The sequence below is a fragment of the Oncorhynchus mykiss genome, chromosome 19, assembly GCF_057628025.1.
Source record: "Oncorhynchus mykiss isolate SJ-2025 chromosome 19, ASM5762802v1, whole genome shotgun sequence".
Taxonomy (NCBI): domain Eukaryota; kingdom Metazoa; phylum Chordata; class Actinopteri; order Salmoniformes; family Salmonidae; genus Oncorhynchus; species Oncorhynchus mykiss.
In genome coordinates this window covers 72,615,455-72,636,749 of record NC_143040.1, presented here as the reverse complement: position 1 = coordinate 72,636,749, position 21,295 = coordinate 72,615,455, and the positions used below count along the sequence as shown (strand labels likewise).

The following is a 21,295-nucleotide window of genomic DNA, read 5'->3' as shown; positions in this document are numbered from 1 at the left end:
AGTACTAGACAGTACCAGACAGACCAGAGGGTACTAGACAGACCAGACAGACCAGACAATACCAGACAGACCATACAGACCAGACAGTACTAGACAGACCAGACAGTACCAGACAGACCAGACAGTACCAGACAGACCATACAGACCAGACAGTACTAGACAGACCAGAAAGTACCAGACAGACCAGACAATACCAGACAGACCAGGCAGACCAGACAGACCAGAGAGTACCAGCCAGACCAGACAGACCAGACAATACCAGACAGACCAGGCAGACCAGACAGTACTAGACAGACTAGACAGTACCAGGCAGACCAGACATACCAGACAGACCATACAGTACCAGACAGACCAGGCAGTACCAGGCAGACCAGACAGTACCAGGCAGACCAGACAGACCAGACAGTACCAGACAAACCAGACAATACTAGACAGACCAGACAGATCAGACAGACCAGACAGTATGAGACAGATCAGACAGACCAGACAATACTAGACAGACCAGACAGTACTAGACAGACCAGACAGTACCAGACAGACCAGACAGTACCAGACCGTACCAGACAGTACCAGACAGACCAGACAGCACCCGGCCGTACCAGACAGACCACACAGACCAGACAGTACCAGACAGTACTAGACAGTACCAGACAGTACTAAACAGACCAGACAGTTCCAGACAAACCAGACAGTACCGGACAGTACCAGACAGACCAGAGGGTACCAGACAGGCCAGACAGACAGTACCAGACAGATCAGACAGTACTAGACAGACCAGAGGGTACCAGACAGTACCAGACAGTACCAGACAGACCAGACAGTACCAGACAGTACCAGACAGACCAGACAGACCTGAGGGTACCAGACAGACCACACAGTACTAGACAGTACCTGACAGACTAGACAGACCAGACAATACTAGACAGACCAGACAGTACTGGACACACCAGACAATACCAGACAGTACCAGACAGTACTAGACAGTACCAGGCAGACCAGACAGACCAGAGGGTACCAGACAGACCAGACAGACCAGACAGATAGTACCAGACAGACAAGACAGTACTAGACAGACCAGATAATACCAGACAGTACCAGACAATACTAGACAGAACCAGACAGTACCAGGCAGACCAGACAGACCAGAGGGTACCAGACAGACCAGACAGACAGTACCAGACAGACAAGACAGTACCAGACAGATCAGACAGTACTAGACAGACCAGAGGGTACCAGACAGTACCAGACTGTACCAGACAGACCAGACAGTACCAGACAGTACCAGACAGTACCAGACAGACCAGACAGTACCAGACAGTACCAGACAGACCAGACAGTACCAGACAGTACCAGACAGACCAGACAGACCAGAGGGTACCAGACAGACCAGACAGTACTAGACAGTACCTGACAGACTAGACAGACCAGACAGACCAGACAATACTAGACACACCAAACAGTACCAGGCAGACCAGACAGACCAGACAGTACCAGACAGACCAGACAGACCAGAGGGTACCAGACAGACCAGACAGTACTAGACAGTACCTGACAGACTAGACAGACCAGACAGACCAGACAATACTAGACACACCAAACAGTACCAGGCAGACCAGACAGACCAGAGGGTACCAGACAGACCAGACAGACAGTACCAGACAGACAAGACAGTACCAGACAGATCAGACAGTACTAGACAGACCAGAGGGTACCAGACAGAGGGTACCAGACAGTACAATACCAGACAGTACCAGACAGACCAGACAGTACTGGACACACCAGACAATACCAGACAGTACCAGACAGTACTAGACAGTACCAGACAGTACCAGGCAGTCCAGAGGGTACCAGACAGACCAGACAGACAGTACCAGACAGACAAGACAGTACCAGACAGATCAGAAAGTACTAGACAGACCAGAGGGTTCCAGACAGACCAGACAGTACCAGACAGACCAGACAGTACCAGACAGACCAGACAGACCAGAGGGTACCAGACAGACCAGACAGTACCAGACAGATCAGACAGTACTAGACAGACCAGAGGGTTCCAGACAGACCAGACAGTACCAGACAGACCAGACAGTACCAGACAGACCAGACAGACCAGAGGGTACCAGACAGACCAGACAGTACCAGACAGATCAGACAGTACTAGACAGACCAGACAGACCAGACAGACCAGACAGACCAGACAGATCAGACAGTACTAGACAGACCAGAGGGTACCAGACAGAGGGTACCAGACAGACCAGACAGTACCAGACAGACCAGACAGACCAGAGGGTACCAGACAGACCAGACAATACCAGACAGTACTAGACAGTACCAGACAGTACCAGGCAGTCCAGAGGGTACCAGACAGACCAGACAGACAGTACCAGACAGACAAGACAGTACCAGACAGATCAGAAAGTACTAGACAGACCAGAGGGTTCCAGACAGACCAGACAGTACCAGACAGACCAGACAGTACCAGACAGACCAGACAGACCAGAGGGTACCAGACAGACCAGACAGTACCAGACAGATCAGACAGTACTAGACAGACCAGAGGGTTCCAGACAGACCAGACAGTACCAGACAGACCAGACAGTACCAGACAGACCAGACAGACCAGAGGGTACCAGACAGACCAGACAGTACCAGACAGACCAGACAGTACCAGACAGACAGTACCAGACAGACCAGACAGTACCAGACAGACCAGACAGTACCAGACAGACCAGACAGACCAGAGGGTACCAGACAGACCAGACAGTACCAGACAGACCAGACAGTACCAGACAGACAGTACCAGACAGACCAGACAGTACCAGACAGACCAGACAGACCAGAGGGTACCAGACAGACCAGACAGTACCAGACAGACCAGAAAGTCACAGAGAGCTATTGTAAGAAACTACATCAGATAATTTTTCAGTTAATATCCATTACTGACATTTTTTTAAATATATATATATATATATATATATACTTTTTTGGAGAGTTTGAAATTGGGATCTTTTGCTCCAAACAAGGGCATTTCCAGACTGACATGGAAATAAATAACATTCAATGTATTTAGAAAATTCCCAAAACAAGTATATTCTCTATAAAAAAATATATTTTCCATGCCGGACAAGGATTGTCTTGACTTTCAAGATTCTCTGATCTACACATTTTGAAATGAGACAGAGAAAAATCTGCAGTTTTAATGTTAATTTCCTGCTATTCTAAACATTTATTTCATGACTTATGGAGACAGTACCAGACAGTTAATATGCTATCTGGGGGACCCGGTGGACGGTTAAACTCACACTGAAAGAGAAGAAGAGTGGGCAACTTCATGATTGGTTCCTGTAAAAATGACTGAAAAAGTGGAAACTACAGGTGTCACCACGTTTAAAAACCCCATCTCAAAGTAATACTAAAGTGGGTGTACACACACGTAACAGATCCAGTGTTAACACCAGTCTCAGGTTTAGCATGTCCTCTAGTGGTTATGAGTGGTAGTACACCAGTCTCAGGTTTAGCCTGACCTCTAGTGGTTATGAGTGGTAGTACACAAGTCTCAGGTTTAGCCTGACCTGTACTGATTATGAGTGGTAGTACACCAGTCTCAGGATCATAGCCTGACCTCTAGTGGTTATGAGTGGTAGTACACCAGTCTCAGGATCATAGCCTGACCTCTAGTGGTTATGAGTGGTAGTACACCAGTCTCAGGTTTAGTCGGACCTCTAGTGGTCTCAGGTTTAGCCTGACCTCTAGTGGTCATGATGGTATGGCCTATTTTCTTTACTGCCAATGCTTCCTATGGAGCATCTTGAGTTCTTCAAGCTGATGACTATTCTGTAGGGACTTGGTGATAGTCAAGAGGCATTGTTCAAGAGGTTCTGATAGACTCGGCCACAACATATTTAATCAAAATCACATTTTTTATTAATCACAATAATTACAAACAGTAGAATGAAACAAAAATTAACCAAATGAGTCGATACGATACAGCAGCAACAGCGATTAAGAGTGGAGTTTATCTGGTACAGCAGGAAGACAATTTGTCAGTGGAAGAACAATGGAGTGGCTGTTGAATTGACTCAGTTTAAATAAAAATCGACCTGTAGCTGACTACAAGGAAAGAAGAACCCTGACCTCACAGATGCCTGTGTCTCTGTGGGAGGGGAGGGGGGGGGGTCCCTCATCTCCACAACAACCAGTCCCTCTTAGCTCCACAACAACCAGTCCCTCTTAGTTCCACAGCAACCAGTCCCTCTTAGTTCCACAGCAACCAGTCCCTCTTAGTTCCACAGCAACCAGTCCCTCTTAGTTCCACAGCAACCAGTCCCTCTTAGTTCCACAGCAACCAGTCCCTCTTAGTTCCACAACAACCAGTCCTTCTTAGTTCCACAACAACCAGTCCCTCTTAGTTCCACAACAACCAGTCCCTCTTAGTTCCACAACAACCAGTCCCTCTTAGCTCCACAGCAACCAGTCCCTCTTAGTTCCACAGCAACCAGTCCCTCTTAGTTTCACAACAACCAGTCCCTCTTAGTTCCACAGCAACCAGTCCCTCTTAGTTCCACAACAACCAGTCCCTCTTAGTTTCACAGCAACCAGTCCCTCTTAGCTCCACAGCAACCAGTCCCTCTTAGTTCCACAACAACCAGTCCCTCTTAGTTCCACAACAACCAGTCCCTCTTAGTTCCACAACAACCAGTCCCTCTTGTACAGTACAGTATAGTACATTCCCTGAACAAAAGCATGATCTAGATTATACAGCTCTATCTGAACAGATGCAGGCAAACATAGTCAGTCCCTTTGATTCATGATGACAGTCCCTTTGATTCATGATGACAGTCCCTTTGATTCATGATGACAGCCCCTTTGATTCATGATGACAGCCCCTTTGATTCATGATGACAGCCCCTTTAATTCATGATGACAGCCCCTTTGATTCATGATGACAGTCCCTTTGATTCATGATGACAGTCTTTTTGATTCTTGACGACAACCCCTTTGATTCTTGATGACAGCCCCTTTGATTCATGATGACAGTCCCTTTGATTCATGATGACAGTCCCTTTGATTCATGATGACAGTCTTTTTGATTCTTGACGACAACCCCTTTGATTCATGATGACAGTCCCTTTGATTCATGTTGACAGTCTTTTTGATTCTTGACGACAACCCCTTTGATTCTTGATGACAGTCTTTTTGATTCTTGACGACAACCCCTTTATTCTTGATGATAGTCCCATCGATTTTTACACAGTGAATGATTGAGACATGACGACAGTCCTTTTCCATAGATGCTGAAGACCTAAGGGCTGTTTGGCGGTTCAGAGTTAAGGGGCCAGTTTCCCAGACCCAGGTTAATTAAGACCAGTCCTGGACTGAAAAAGAGATTATAAATTGAAAGTGTTTTTAGTCCATGCAGCACTGGGCTTTTAATCTGAATGCCGGAAACGGGCTCCAAGTGTTCCAGGTTTTATACTAGTGCCCTTCCACAGGGCCCCAAACTCAACCCTTCTCCTCCACAGGGCCCCAACCTCAACCCTTCTCCTCCACAGGGCCCCAACCTCGACCCTTCCCCTCCACAGGGCCCCAACCTGGACCCTTCCCCTCCAAAAGGGCCCCAACCTCAACCCTTCTCCTCCACAGGGCCCCAACCTCAACCCTTCCCCTCCACAGGGCCCCAACCTCAACACTTCTCCTCCACAGGGCCCCAACCTCGACCCTTCCTCGACCCTTCCCCTCCACAGGGCCCCAACCTCAACCCTTCCCCTCCACAGGGCCCCAGAGGGGGTTGGGGAGCGGTAGAGGGGGTTTGGTGCGTGGTAGAGGGGGTTTGGTGCGTGGTAGAGGGGGTTTGGTGCGTGGTAGAGGGGGTTTGGTGCGTGGTAGAGGGGGTTTGGTGCGTGGTAGAGGGGGTTTGGTGCGTGGTGGAGGAGGGATGTGTGGTAGAGTGGGGTTGGGGAGAGGTAGAGGGGGTTGGGGAGCGGTAGAGGGGGTTTGGGGAGCGGTAGAGGGGGTTTGGGGAGCGGTAGAGAGGGTTTGGGGAGCGGTAGAGAGGGTTTGGGGAGCGGTAGAGAGGGTTTGGGGAGCGGTAGAGAGGGTTTGGGGAGCGGTAGAGAGGGTTTGGGGAGCGGTAGAGAGGGTTTGGGGAGCGGTAGAGAGGGTTTGGGGAGCGGTAGAGGGGGTTTGGGGAGCGGTAGAGGGAGTTTGGGGAGCGGTAGAGGGGGTTTGGTGCGTGGTAGAGGGGTTTTGGGGAGCGGTAGAGAGGGTTTGGGGAGCGGTAGAGGGGGTTTGGGGAGCGGTAGAGGGGGTTTGGTGCGTGGTAGAGGGGGTTGGGGAGAGGTAGAGGGGGGTTGGGGAGAGGTAGAGGGGGTTGGGGAGAGGTAGAGGGGGTTGGGGAGCGGTAGAGGGGGGTTGGGGAGCGGTAGAGGGGGGTTGGGGAGCGGTAGAGGGGGGTTGGGGAGCGGTAGAGGGGGGTTGGGGAGCGGTAGACGGGGGTTGGGGAGAGGTAGAGGGGGTTGGGGAGTGGTAGAGGGGGTTTGGGGAGCGGTAGAGAGGGGGTAGAGGGGGGTTGGGGAGCGGTAGAGGGGGTTTGGGGAGCGGTAGAGGGGGTTTGGGGAGCGGTAGAGGGGGTTTGGGGAGCGGTAGAGGGGTGTTGAGGGGGATTGGGGTAGAGGGGGTTGGGGAGCGGTAGAGAGGGGGTAGAGGGGGTCGGGGAGCGGTAGAGGGGGGTAGGGAGGGATTGGGGTAGAGGGGGTTGGGGAGAGGTAGAGAGGGGGTAGAGGGGGTTGGGGAGCGGTAGAGGGGGGTAGTGAGGGATTGGGGTACAGGGGGTTGGGGAGAGGTAGAGAGGGGGTAGAGGGGGTCGGGGAGCGGTAGAGGGTGGTTGGGGGGTAGAGGACTGGTAACAGGCCCATGTTCATAGTCTCGACACCCTACTGAGTATTGGAGTCATTAAGGGTGCGTAACTAGGGTATTGGAGTCATTAAGGGTGCGTAACTAGGGTATTGGAGTCATTAAGGGTACGTAACTAGGGTATTGGAGTCATTAAGAGTACGTAACTAGGGTATTGGAGTCATTAAGAGTACGTAACTAGGGTATTGGAGTCATTAAGAGTACGTAACTAGGGTATTGGAGTCATTAAGAGTATGTAACTAGGGTACATAACTAGGGCATTGGAGTCATTAAGGGTACGTAACTAGGGTATTGGAGTCATTAAGGGTACGTAACTAGGGTATTGGAGTAATATTGGGTACGTAACTAGGGTATTGGAGTCATTAAGGGTACGTAACTAGGGTATTGGAGTAATTAAGAGTACGTAACTAGGGTATTGGAGTCATTAAGGGTACGTAACTAGGGTATTGGTGTAATATTGGGTACGTAACTAGGGTATTGGAGTCATTAAGGGTACGTAACTAGGGTATTGGTGTAATATTGGGTGCGTAACTAGGGTACGTAACTAGGGTATTGGGGTAATTAAGGGTACGTAACTAGGGTATTGGTGTAATATTGGGTACGTAACTAGGGTATTGGAGTTATTAAGGGTACGTAACTAGGGAATTGGTGTAATATTGGGTATGTAACTAGGGTATTGGAGTCATTAAGGGTCTGTAACTAGGGTATTGGAGTCATTAAGGGTACGTAACTAGGGTATTGGAGTCATTAAGGGGTACGTAACTAGGGTATTGGAGTCATTAAGGGTACGTAACTAGGGTATTGGAGTCATTAAGGGTACGTAACTAGGGTATTGGTGTAATTAAGGGTACGTGACTAGGGTACGTAACTAGGGTATTGGAGTCATTAAGGGGTACGTAACTAGGGTATTGGAGTCATTAAGGGTACGTAACTAGGGTATTGGTGTAATATTGGGTACGTAACTAGGGTATTGGAGTCATTAAGGGTATGTAACTAGGGTATTGGAGTAATTAAGGGTACGTACCTAGGGTATTTGTGTAATATTGGGTACGTAACTAGGGTATTGGAGTCATTAAGGGTACGTAACTAGGGTATTGGAGTCATTAAGGGTACGTAACTAGGGTATTGGAGTCATTAAGGGGTACGTAACTAGGGTATTGGAGTCATTAAGGGTACGTAACTAGGGTATTGGAGTCATTAAGGGTACGTAACTAGGGTATTGGTGTAATTAAGGGTAAGTAACTAGGGTATTGGAGTAATTAAGAGTACGTAACTAGGGTACGTGACTAGGGTACGTAACTAGGGTATTGGAGTCATTAAGGGGTACGTAACTAGGGTATTGGAGTCATTAAGGGTACGTGACTAGGGTTATGGAGTCATTAATCGTACGTAACTAGGGTATTGGAGTCATTAAGGGGTACGTAACTAGGGTATTGGAGTCATTAAGAGTACGTGACTAGGGTACGTAACTAGGGTATTGGAGTCATTAAGGGTACGTAACTAGGGTATTGGAGTCATTAAGGGTACGTAACTAGGGTATTGGAGTCATTAAGGGTACGTAACTAGGGTATTGGAGTCATTAAGGGGTACGTGACTAGGGTATTGGAGTCATTAAGGGGTACGTAACAAGGGTATTGGAGTCATTAAGGGTACGTAACTAGGGTATTGGAGTCATTAAGGGTAGGTAACTAGGGTATTGGAGTCATTAAGGGTACGTAACTAGGGTATTGGAGTCATTAAGAGTACGTGACTAGGGTACGTAACTAGGGTATTGGAGTCATTAAGGGGTACATAACTAGGGTATTGGAGTCATTAAGGGTACGTAACTAGGGTATTGGAGTCATTAAGGGTACGTAACTAGGGTATTGGAGTCATTAAGGGGTACGTAACTAGGGTATTGGTGTAATTAAGGGTACGTGACTAGGGTACGTAACTAGGGTATTGGAGTCATTAAGGGTACGTAACTAGGGTATTGGAGTCAATAAGGGTAGGTAACTAGGGTATTGGAGTCATTAAGGGTAGGTAACTAGGGTATTGGAGTCAATAAGGGTAGGTAACTAGGGTATTGGTGTCAATAAGGGTAGGTAACTAGGGTATTGGTGTCAATAAGGGTAGGTATTACGAGGTTCATTCCCAACTCCTTTGGTGAAAAACAGAAAACTAAATAATTACTTCCAGTATTGACTTCTTATTTCAGTTTGAACAAAAACTGCACCACTTCAATTTATTTTTAAAAGCTTCTTTAATTTCATCATTAGATCACACAGTGGAGCGAATCCTCCAATCAGACGGTACCAACGAGATAAGAGATACCTTCCTGACAATACTAAACCATAAAGCCCAACGTGTCAGTGAGACGCAGTGGAGCAGACAAAAATAATCATGGATAAAAACACACAGCTGAGCTGGCTTTGACAGGCTCTCTCACACCAGCTTAGAAAAACAAAACCATTTGGATACCATGCAGTAAGCTTGTGGGCACTTTCACATTCAACACAGTCAAGCTCTCTCTTGTAGACACACACACAGACACACACACACATACAGACACACACACACACACACACACACACACACACACAGACACACACAGACACACACACACACACACACAGACACACACACACACACACACACACACACACACACACACACACACACAGCAGCTGTTGTTCTTTACTGATGGAATGGGGTTTGGGGAGCGGTAGAGGGGGATGAGTGGTAGAGGGGGATGAGTGGTAGAGGGGGTTTGGTGCGTGGTAGAGGGGGTTTGGTGCGTGGTGGAGGAGGGATGTGTGGTAGAGTGGGGTTGGGGAGAGGTAGAGGGGGGGTGAGTGGTAGAGGGGGATGAGTGCGTGGTAGAGGGGGTTTGGTGCGTGGTAGAGGGGGTTTGGTGCGTGGTAGAGGGGGTTTGGTGCGTGGTAGAGGGGGTTTGGTGCGTGGTAGAGGGGGTTTGGTGCGTGGTAGAGGGGGTTTGGTGCGTGGTAGAGGGGGTTTGGTGCGTGGTGGAGGAGGGATGTGTGGTAGAGTGGGGTTGGGGAGAGGTAGAGGGGGTTGGGGAGCGGTAGAGGGGGTTTGGTGCGTGGTAGAGGGGGTTTGGTGCGTGGTAGAGGGGGTTTGGTGCGTGGTAGAGGGGGTTTGGTGCGTGGTGGAGGAGGGATGTGTGGTAGAGTGGGGTTGGGGAGAGGTAGAGGGGGTTGGGGAGCGGTAGAGGGGGTTTGGGGAGCGGTAGAGAGGGTTTGGGGAGCGGTAGAGAGGGTTTGGGGAGCGGTAGAGAGGGTTTGGGGAGCGGTAGAGGGGGTTTGGGGAGCGGTAGAGGGAGTTTGGGGAGCGGTAGAGGGGGTTTGGTGCGTGGTAGAGGGGTTTTGGGGAGCGGTAGAGGGGGTTTGGGGAGCGGTAGAGGGAGTTTGGGGAGCGGTAGAGGGGGTTTGGTGCGTGGTAGAGGGGTTTTGGGGAGCGGTAGAGAGGGTTTGGGGAGCGGTAGAGGGGGTTTGGGGAGCGGTAGAGGGGGTTTGGTGCGTGGTAGAGGGGGTTGGGGAGAGGTAGAGGGGGGTTGGGGAGAGGTAGAGGGGGTTGGGGAGAGGTAGAGGGGGTTGGGGAGCGGTAGAGGGGGGTTGGGGAGCGGTAGAGGGGGGTTGGGGAGCGGTAGAGGGGGGTTGGGGAGCGGTAGAGGGGGGTTGGGGAGCGGTAGACGGGGGTTGGGGAGAGGTAGAGGGGGTTGGGGAGCGGTAGAGGGGGTTTGGGGAGCGGTAGAGAGGGGGTAGAGGGGGGTTGGGGAGCGGTAGAGGGGGTTTGGGGAGCGGTTTGGGGAGCGGTAGAGGGGGTTTGGGGAGCGGTAGAGGGGGTTTGGGGAGCGGTAGAGGGGGTTTGGGGAGCGGTAGAGGGGTGTTGAGGGGGATTGGGGTAGAGGGGGTTGGGGAGCGGTAGAGAGGGGGTAGAGGGGGTCGGGGAGCGGTAGAGGGGGGTAGGGAGGGATTGGGGTAGAGGGGGTTGGGGAGAGGTAGAGAGGGGGTAGAGGGGGTTGGGGAGCGGTAGAGGGGGGTAGTGAGGGATTGGGGTACAGGGGGTTGGGGAGAGGTAGAGAGGGGGTAGAGGGGGTCGGGGAGCGGTAGAGGGTGGTTGGGGGGTAGAGGACTGGTAACAGGCCCATGTTCATAGTCTCGACACCCTACTGAGTGAGAGGTGTCCGTGTGATCAGTCGATCAGTCAGAGACATAAAGAGACTTGAAGAAAAAACTGTCCTTGACAGCAGTAATACTGTAGTTGTACTAGATAGTAGTACTGTAGTAGTACTAGATAGTAGTACTGTAGTAGTACTAGTCTTCATTTCCCCAGGCCAATCTTCTTGGCCTCCGTTTCGTAGATCAACAGCCTCCACATTTTAACTATGAACACCTCGGCCTCTTCGTCCAGAACCTGCAGGCAGGTACAGTACATCATTCAGTCAAGTTAGTTAGTGATCTCGTCTCTTAACACTTTTATAGCCAACTCAAATGTAGGATTTACATGTCCTTTAGCAGACTCTTATCCAGAGCGACTTACAGTTGAGTGCAGTCATCTTAAAAATAACTTGAGGTGAGACAACTACACATCTCAAGTCGTAGAAAGTCTGAGCGAGTGGAACAAGCTAGAAGTAGCTCATACGTGTGAACACACGATCACTATTAGTGGTTCAGCCTTGAAGATCGTTCCAATGACCATGTTTAATGATTGGCTAATGATCTACTCACCATGGCAACATCATCCAAGATCCCCTGCGGTGTGCCGTGAGACATGACCTTTAGGAGATAACATAACAAGCTGGTCAGACATCACACCGTGAGACATGACCACTACAGTAGTGAGTCATTTAGCAGACTCTCTGATCCACTACAGTAGTGAGTCATTTAGCAGACTCTCTGATCCATTACAGTAGTGAGTCATTTAACAGACTCTCTGATCCACTACAGTAGTGAGTCATTTAACAGACTCTCTGATCCAGAGCCACTAGAGTAGTGAGTCATTTAACAGACTCTCTGTTCCAGAGCCACAACAGTAGTGAGTCATTTAACAGACTCTCTGATCCAGAGCCACTAGAGTAGTGAATCATTTAACAGACTCTCTGTTCCAGAACCACGACAGTAGTGAGTCATTTAACAGACTCTCTGATCCAGAGCCACAACAGTAGTGAGTCATTTAACAGACTCTCTGATCCAGAGACACTACAGTAGTGAGTCATTTAACAGACTCTCTGATCCACTACAGTAGTGAGTCATTTAACAGACTCTCTGATCCAGAGCCACAACAGTAGTGAGTCATTTAACAGACTCTCTGATCCAGAGCCACTACAGTAGTGAGTCATTTAACAGACTCTCTGATCCAGAGCCACGACAGTAGTGAGTCATTTAACAGACTCTCTGATCCAGAGCCACTAGAGTAGTGAGTCATTTAACAGACTCTCTGATCCAGAGCCACTACAGTAGTGAGTCATTTAACAGACTCTCCTCGCCGATTACAGTTAGTGCAGAAAGACAGGTACAACTCACCTTCGAACAAACGAAGTCGACTAGCGTAGCTTCCTCCTCTCCGATATATTCTATAATCTTCTTGTTGATCCAGGGTCTGATGCGACGGTCCATCAGAGTCTGAGGAGAAGAACAAAAAGGTGGCAGATTTGGTGTTTTAAAAGAGACACAGGAACGACAGTCCCAACTCCGACAACTTTTACAAAAAAAAATTAAAATGTTTACCCCCCTTATAAAACTTACACACACGCCCAAATTCCTACCGGCGCGATTAAACGGTTAGCCGCGGCGCCTTGGAAATGTAAAAGGGAGAGAGCACACCTCCAACAAGATTCCCCGGGACAAGATGAAAAAAAAAATAATGAAAAGAGGCATTCGTGGCTCATTCCGGCTGCAACCAAACTCTAATTTACAAAACGAGAGACTTTATTCCAGACCTCGGGGCGACTAAGTATAAATCCACTCCTACAAAACATAGCTAAGAGAGATTATAACACAACATTCAGGTTCTACTTCTCTATCGAACAAGATGAGTCGACAAAAACACGTTTACAATAGTGGTGGTATATGTACCCCACTTTGGGCGGAGTCTCCTCCTCCTCCTCCTCGCTAAATCATTGCATCTTTATTGCTAGGCAGGAAACTAAACTAACTGTTCCTTCTCCCTGACCTCGACCCCGCCCCTTAATTAAACGTGACCTGACCTCGACCCCGCCCCTTAATTAAACGTGACCTGACCTCGACCCTTAATTAAACGTGACCTGACCTCGACCCCGCCCCTTAATTAAACGTGACCTGACCTCGACCCGCCCCTCTTCATCACTAATACATGACTCTCTCCCCTTATCAATGCCTGCCACATGTGATCGTCCTCTCTAACACTCAATACATCCCAAGCTTAATTGCACACACACTATATACCTTCCTCCTACAGATACCCCATTAACCTCTGGTGTACACACACTCTAAACCATAGCACTCAATGATTCAATAGAATACCTGATAATTCACCCTATTTCAAGTTTAGGAGTTTAGGAGTTAGAATCCATCACTCTATATTTAGAGAAGAGAGCTCTAGCCTGGGTCTGTTTGTGCTATCATCTATTGGGAGTTGAAATGAAACATACCAGGGACCAGACTAGAAGAGCTCATCCTAAATGAGTCCACAGCAGTCTGTTTGATGTAAATCTCAGTAATCTATCCATAAGACCAGGTCCTATAGTCTCTCCACAACCCCTCTTCATCCTAAATGAGTCCACAGCAGTCTGTTTGATGTATATCTCAGTAATCTATCCATAAGACCAGGTCCCATAGTCTCTCCACTGCCCTCCTCATCATCCTAAATGAGTCCACAGCAGTCTGTTTGATGTATATCTCAGTAATCTATCCATAAGACCAGGTCCCATAGTCTCTCCACTGCCCTCCTCATCATCCTAAATGAGTCCACAGCAGTCTGTTGATGTAAATCTCAGTAATCTATCCATAAGACCAGGTCCCATAGTCTCTCCACTGCCCTCCTCTTCATCCTTACCGAGTCCACAGCAGTCCAGTCCAGAGGGTAGTTAAACAGCTCCGGTCTGGCTGTAGGGATCTTCTCAATGAGACTCCTGATGTGTTTCCGTTTCTCCTCTGTGTTTTGTCCTCCTTTCCCTCCGGGTACCTCTGCCCCGTCCAGACCCAAGCTCTTATCATCCTCGCCGTAGTCCAGCGGAACCAGCTTACGTTTACGAGGCGCCTCGTCGGCCTCCTCCTCGCCGAACTTGTTGAAGACGCTGTCGACGTTGGCCAGCTTCTTACGTTTACTCCCAGTGTGGACCTGATGGCTGGGGCTGGCGCCGGCTCCTGGGGACGAGAGGGGGGGGGGGACAAGAGAGAAACAGTGGGTTATAGTGGGGAAGGAGAGAGAGAGAGGGAAGGAGAGCGAGAGAGAGAGGGAAGGAGAGCGAGAGAGAGAGGGAAGGAGAGAGAGAGCGAGAGAGAGGGAATGAGAGCGAGAGAGAGGGGGAAGGAGAGCGAGAGAGAGAGGGAAGGAGAGCGAGAGAGAGAGGGAAGGAGAGCGAGAGAGAGAGGGAAGGAGAGCGAGAGAGAGCGAGAGAGAGGGAAGGAGAGCGAGAGAGAGAGAAAGAGGGAAGGAGAGCGAGAGAGCGAGTTAGTGGGGAAGGATAGAGAGAGAGAGACGGAATGAAAGTGTGTTATAGTGAATTAAGGGCCAAATCGATAAGGCCAGGCTGAGAAATGAAGATGACAACTATTAACTTTTAAATCTATTAGAAGAAAAGTGATGTATCCTTTAACATAAAATGTTAAACTTCTTCAGACACCACTTCACTTTTTCCACATTTTGTTGTGTTACAGCTTGATATTAAAGATCGGGTCACACACACACACACACAACCCCATAACGTCAAAGTCGAATCATGTTTTTAGAAATACTTTACAAATGAAAAGCCGAAATGTCTTGAGTCAATAAAGTATTCAACCCCTTTCGTTATGGCAAGCCTCAATACATTCAGGAGTAGAAATCTCCTTTAATCTGATCACATACTAAGTTGGCGCATGGACAGCGTAGGCACACAAAGTGTGTTTGACATGATTTTTGAATGACTGCCTCATCTCTGTACCCCACATATACAACTGTGGCGAAATGAAGCACCGTGCGTTGACACAGGGGGAAAAAGATCGCTCCTTCGGCTCTTTGTGGAGAACTACAGTGCCTTGCGAAAGTATTCGGCCCCCTTGAACTTTGCGACCTTTTGCCACATTTCAGGCTTCAAACATAAAGATATAAAACTGTATTTTTTTTGTGAAGAATCAACAACAAGTGGGACACAATCATGAAGTGGAACGACATTTATTGGATATTTCAAACTTTTTTAACAAACCAAAAACTGAAAAATTGGGCGTGCAAAATTATTCAGCCCCTTTACTTTCAGTGCAGCAAACTCTCTCCAGAAGTTCAGTGAGGATCTCTGAATGATCCAATGTTGACCTAAATGACTAATGATGATAAATACAATCCACCTGTGTGTAATCAAGTCTCCGTATAAATGCACCTGCACTGTGATAGTCTCAGAGGTCCGTTAAAAGCGCAGAGAGCATCATGAAGAACAAGGAACACACCAGGCAGGTCTGAGATACTGTTGTGAAGAAGTTTAAAGCCGGATTTGGATATAAAACGATTTCCCAAGCTTTAAACATCCCAAGGAGCACTGTGCAAGCGATAATATTGAAATGGAAGGAGTATCAGACCACTGCAAATCTACCAAGACCTGGCCGTCCCTCTAAACTTTCAGCTCATACAAGGAGAAGACTGATCAGAGATGCAGCCAAGAGGCCCATGATCACTCTGGATGAACTGCAGAGATCTACAGCTGAGGTGGGAGACTCTGTCCATAGGACAACAATCAGTCGTATATTGCACAAATCTGGCCTTTATGGAAGAGTGGCAAAAAGAAAGCCATTTCTTAAAGATCCATAAAAAGTGTTGTTTAAAGTTTGCCACAAGCCACCTGGGAGACACACCAAACATGTGGAAGAAGGTGCTCTGGTCAGATGAAACCAAAATTGAACTTTTTGGCAACAATGCAAAACGTTATGTTTGGCGTAAAAGCAACACAGCTCATCACACTGAACACACCATCCCCACTGTCAAACATGGTGGTGGCAGCATCATGGTTTGGGCCTGCTTTTCTTCAGCAGGGACAGGGAAGATGGTTAAAAGAAGATGGATGGAGCCAAATACAGGACCATTCTGGAAGAAAACCTGATGGAGTCTGCAAAAGACCTGAGACTAGGACGGAGATTTGTCTTCCAACAAGACAATGATCCAAAACATAAAGCAAAATCTACAATGGAATGGTTCAAAAATAAACATATCCAGGTGTTAGAATGGCCAAGTCAAAGTCCGGACCTGAATCCAATCGAGAATCTGTGGAAAGAACTGAAAACTGCTGTTCACAAATGCTCTCCATCCAACCTCACTGAGCTCGAGCTGTTTTGCAAGGAGGAATGGGAAAAAAATTCAGTCTCTCGATGTGCAAAACTGATAGAGACATACCCCAAGCGACTTACAGCTGTAATCGCAGCAAAAGGTGGCGCTACAAAGTATTAACTTAAGGGGGCTGAATAATTTTGCACGCCCAATTTTTCAGTTTTTGATTTGTTAAAAAAGTTTGAAATATCCAATAAATGTTGTTCCACTTCATGATTGTGTCCCACTTGTTGTTGATTCTTCACAAAAAAAATACAGTTTTATATCTTTATGTTTGAAGCCTGAAATGTGGCAAAAGGTCGCAAAGTTCAATGGGGCCGAATACTTTCGCAAGGCACTGTATCAGTTGGCAGTTCGACAGTTTGTGCAACTCTGTAGAAGTCTTGTTAATTTTCAGCGTGTTTAGCTTGTGAAATGTTTAAGTCGATGGCCCTGTGTTAGCGCTCTAGCTCGTGGTTATCTGTTGGGACCGCTCCGGGGTCATCGATCGCATGGAGTGTTAGCAACATCGTTGTGAAGCTACGACAAACAAACCAACCAACCAACCACCAGGTGTATCCGACGGACAGTCAGTGAAACTACAAGGCAAGAAGTCAACAGGTGGAACTACAAGGCAAGAAGTCAACAGGTGGAACTACAAGGCAGGAAGTCAACAGGTGGAACTACAAGGCAGGAAGTCAACAGGTGGAACTACAAGGCAGGAAGTCAACAGGTGGAACTACAAGGCAGGAAGTCAACAGGTGGAACTACAAGGCAAGAAGTCAACCGGTGGAACTACAAGGCAGGAAGTCAACAGGTGGAACTACAAGGCAGGAAGTCAACAGGTGGAATTACAAGGCAGGAAGTCAACAGGTCAACACCGTTCTCTCACCGACATTCATTTTCTCTCGATCGTTCCAGTGCTTTACACTGCAGCAGACTGTCTGTCTCCCCCCCCCCCCCCTCCCCTCCCTGTGATTAAAAGTCGACCGATTAATCGGAATGGCCAATTAATTAGGGCCAATTTCAAGTTTCATAATAAATCGGAAATCGTTTGGACACGAATTTTGCAGATAAAAAAAAAAATGACACCTTTAATCTTTTTTTAACTAGGCAAATCTTATTCTTAATGCAATTCTTACATTCTTATTTTCAATGACGGCCTAGGAACGGTGGGTTAACTGCCTCGTTCAGGGGCAGAACGAGAGATTTTCACCTTGTCAGCTCAGGGGATCCAATCTTGCAACTTTACATTTAACTAGTCCAACGCAATAACGACCTGCTTCTCTCTCGTTGCACTCCACAAGGAGACTGACTGCCTGTTAAGCGAATGCAGTAAGCCAAGGTAAGTTGCTAGCTAGCATTACATGTATCTTATAAAAAACAATCATAATCACTAGTTAACTACACATGGTTGATGACATTACTAGATATTATCTAGCGTGTCCTGTGTTGCATATAATCTGACTGAGCATACAAGTATCTGACTGAGCGGTGGTAGGCAGAAGCAGGCGCGTAAACATTCATTCAAACAGCACTTTCGTCCGTTTTGCCAGCAGCTTTTGTTGTGCGTCAAGCATTGCGCTGTTTATGACTTCAAGCCTCTCAACTCCCAAGATGAGGCTGGTGTAACTGAAGTGAAATGGCTAGCTAGTTAGCGCACGCCAACTAGAGGGACGGAAGCTATACTGCTACACTGGCAATACTAAAGTGCCAATAAGAACATCCAATAGTCAAAGGTTGATGAAATACAAATGGTATAGAGGGAAATAGTCCTATAAATACTATATTAACTACAACCTAAAACTTCTTACCTGGGAATATTGAAGACTCATGTTAAAAGGAACCACCAGCTTTCATATGTTCTCATGTTCTGAGCAAGGAACTTAAACGTTAGCTTTCTTACATGACACATATTGCACTTTTACTTTCTTCTCCAAAACATTGTTTTCGCATTATTTAAACCAAATTGAACATGTTTCATTATTTATTTGAGGCTAAATTGATTTTATTGTTGTATTATATTAAGTTAAAATAAGTGTTCATTCAGTATTGTTGTAATTGTCATTATTACAAATAAAATTAAAAATAAAATACATTAAAAAAAAAAAAAATTTAAAAAAAAAAATCGGCCGATTAATCGGTATCGGCTTTTTTGGTCCTCCAATAATCGGTATCGGCGTTGAAAAATCCTAATCGGTCGACCTCTACCTTTGATGTTAAGTGTTGCTGGACTGTCATTGCCCTGCCAGACGTATCTGGGCATCTCAGTTAAAGGGAGGTTGCTGCCCGTTTGTTGTTGTTTGAACTCCATTGAGTTGGTACTATTATAATTTGGCTGAGACGAGGTTGGACATTTTAATAAAGGACTTTTGTTTTATCTATGAACACACCCATTCCTACCCCCACCACACACCCCCATTCCTACCCCCACCACACCCCCATTCCTACACACCACCACACCCCCATTCCTACCCCCACCACACAACCCCATTCCTACACACCACCACACACCCATTCCTACCCCCACCACACAACCCCATTCCTACCCCCACCACACACACCCCCATTCCTACCCCCACCACACAACCCCATTCCTACACACCACCACACACCCATTCCTACCCCCACCACACCCACCCCCATTCCTACACACCACCACACCCCCATTCCTACCCCCCACACCCCACCACACACCCCCATTCCTACACCCCACCACACACCCCCATTCCTAACCCCCACCACACACCCCCATTCCTACACACCAACACACACCTCCATTCCTACACACCAACACACACCCCCATTCCTAACCCCCACCACACACCCCCATTCCTACACACCACCCCCATTCCTAAACACACCACCACACCCCCATTCCTACCCCCCACCACCACACCCCCATTCCTACCCCCCACCACACAATCCCATTCCTACACACCAACACACACCCCCATTCCTACACACCCCCATTCCTCCACACCACCACACACCCCCATTCCTACACACCCCCATTCCTACACACCACCACACACCCATTCCTACCCCCACCACACCCCCATTCCTACACACCACCACACCCCCATTCCTACCCCCACCACACACCCCCATTCCTACCCCCCACCACACACCCCCATTCCTACACACCACCACACACACCCCCATTCCTACCCCCCACCACCCCCCCATTCCTACCCCCACCACACCCCCACATTCCTACACACCACCACACCCCCATTCCTACCCCCCACCACACACACCCCCATTCCTACCCCCCACCACACACACCCCCATTCCTACCCCCACCACACCCCCATTCTTACCCCCCATTCTTACCCCCCCCCATTCCTACCCCCACCACACCCCCATTCCTACCCCCAACCACAAACACCCCCATTCCTACCCCCCACCACACACACACACACACACACATTCCTACCCCCCACCACACACACCCCCATTCCTACCCCCCACCACCCCCCCCATTCCTACCCCCACCACACCCCCCCATTCCTACACACCACCACACCCCCATTCCTACCCCCCACCACACACACCCCCATTCCTACCCCCCACCACACACACCCCCATTCCTACCCCCACCACACCCCCATTCTTACCCCCCAAACCCCCCCCCCATTCCTACCCCCACCACACCCCCATTCCTACCCCCAACCACAAACACCCCCATTCCTACCCCCCACCACACACACACACCCATTCCTACCCCCCACCACACACACACCCATTCCTACCCCCCACCACACACACACCCATTCCTACCCCCCTCCTCACTCCCCCCCATACCCCCCCTCCTCGCCCATTCATACCGCCCCTCTCCCCCCACACCCAATCACTTCCTACCCCCACCACACACACCCCCATTCCTACCCCCACCACACAACCCCATTCCTACACACCACCACACACCCATTCCTACCCCCACCACACCCACCCCCATTCCTACACACACACCACCACACACACCCCCATTCCTACCCCCCACCACCCCCCCATTCCTACCCCCACCACACCCCCACATTCCTACACACCACCACACCCCCATTCCTACCCCCCACCACACACACCCCCATTCCTACCCCCCACCACACACACCCCCATTCCTACCCCCACCACACCCCCATTCTTACCCCCCAAACCCCCCCCCATTCCTACCCCCACCACACCCCCATTCCTACCCCCAACCACAAACACCCCCATTCCTACCCCCCACCACACACACACACCCCCCAAACCCCCCCCCCATTCCTACCCCCACCACACCCCCATTCCTACCCCCAACCACAAACACCCCCATTCCTACCCCCCACCACACACACACACCCATTCCTACCCCCCACCACACACACACCCATTCCTACCCCCCACCACACACACACCCATTCCTACCCCCCACCACACACCCATTACTACACACCACCACACTCCCATTCCTACCCCCCTCCTCACTCCCCCCCATACCCCCCCTCCTCGCCCATTCATACCGCCCCTCTCCCCCCACACCCAATCACTCCTCCCACACCCCAGTAGGCTAGTTGAGAACAAGTTCTCATTTACAATTGCGACCTCCCCCCACACCCATTCATACACCAATTAAGTACCTTACTGTAATAGATTTCCATTACAATCACCAGAGCCATTTCTCAAGGAAGAATTTAACTAGGACTGTCTGGGAGTGGTCTGATTGGGTAGAGGAATACTGGAAACTAGTTGTTATTGGCAGAGAGGTTTGGAACTCTGTCATTGGTCTATTAACCAATTTACCACATGGTGATGTAGTATAGGCTTTGACAGCAGCTACAGGTCTGAGTCGGCCCAGTTCTACCCGGCCGGGCCCGGCCGGGCCAGTTCTACCCGGCCGGCCCGGCCGGACCAGTTCTACCCGGCCGGC

The 21,295-nt window shown here is 49.0% G+C and overlaps 1 protein-coding gene across 2 annotated transcripts in view; it reads right to left on the bottom strand.

Moving 5' to 3' along the window:
- Nucleotides 1-9,132: 9,132 nt before the first annotated feature.
- LOC110514319 (RNA-binding protein 25) overlaps nucleotides 9,133-21,295 on the bottom strand; it is a 62,117-nt gene continuing 49,954 nt past the window's right edge. For both annotated transcript variants that reach the window (XM_090211687.1, XM_090211686.1), the window contains exons 15-18: nucleotides 13,945-14,255; nucleotides 12,435-12,533; nucleotides 11,640-11,687; nucleotides 9,133-11,325 (exon numbers count right to left, since the gene is read on the bottom strand). In XM_090211687.1, the coding sequence (XP_090067813.1) occupies nucleotides 11,233-11,325; nucleotides 11,640-11,687; nucleotides 12,435-12,533; nucleotides 13,945-14,255 (551 nt within the window). In that variant the 3' untranslated portion in view covers nucleotides 9,133-11,232. The remainder of the gene's footprint in view (nucleotides 11,326-11,639; nucleotides 11,688-12,434; nucleotides 12,534-13,944; nucleotides 14,256-21,295) is intronic.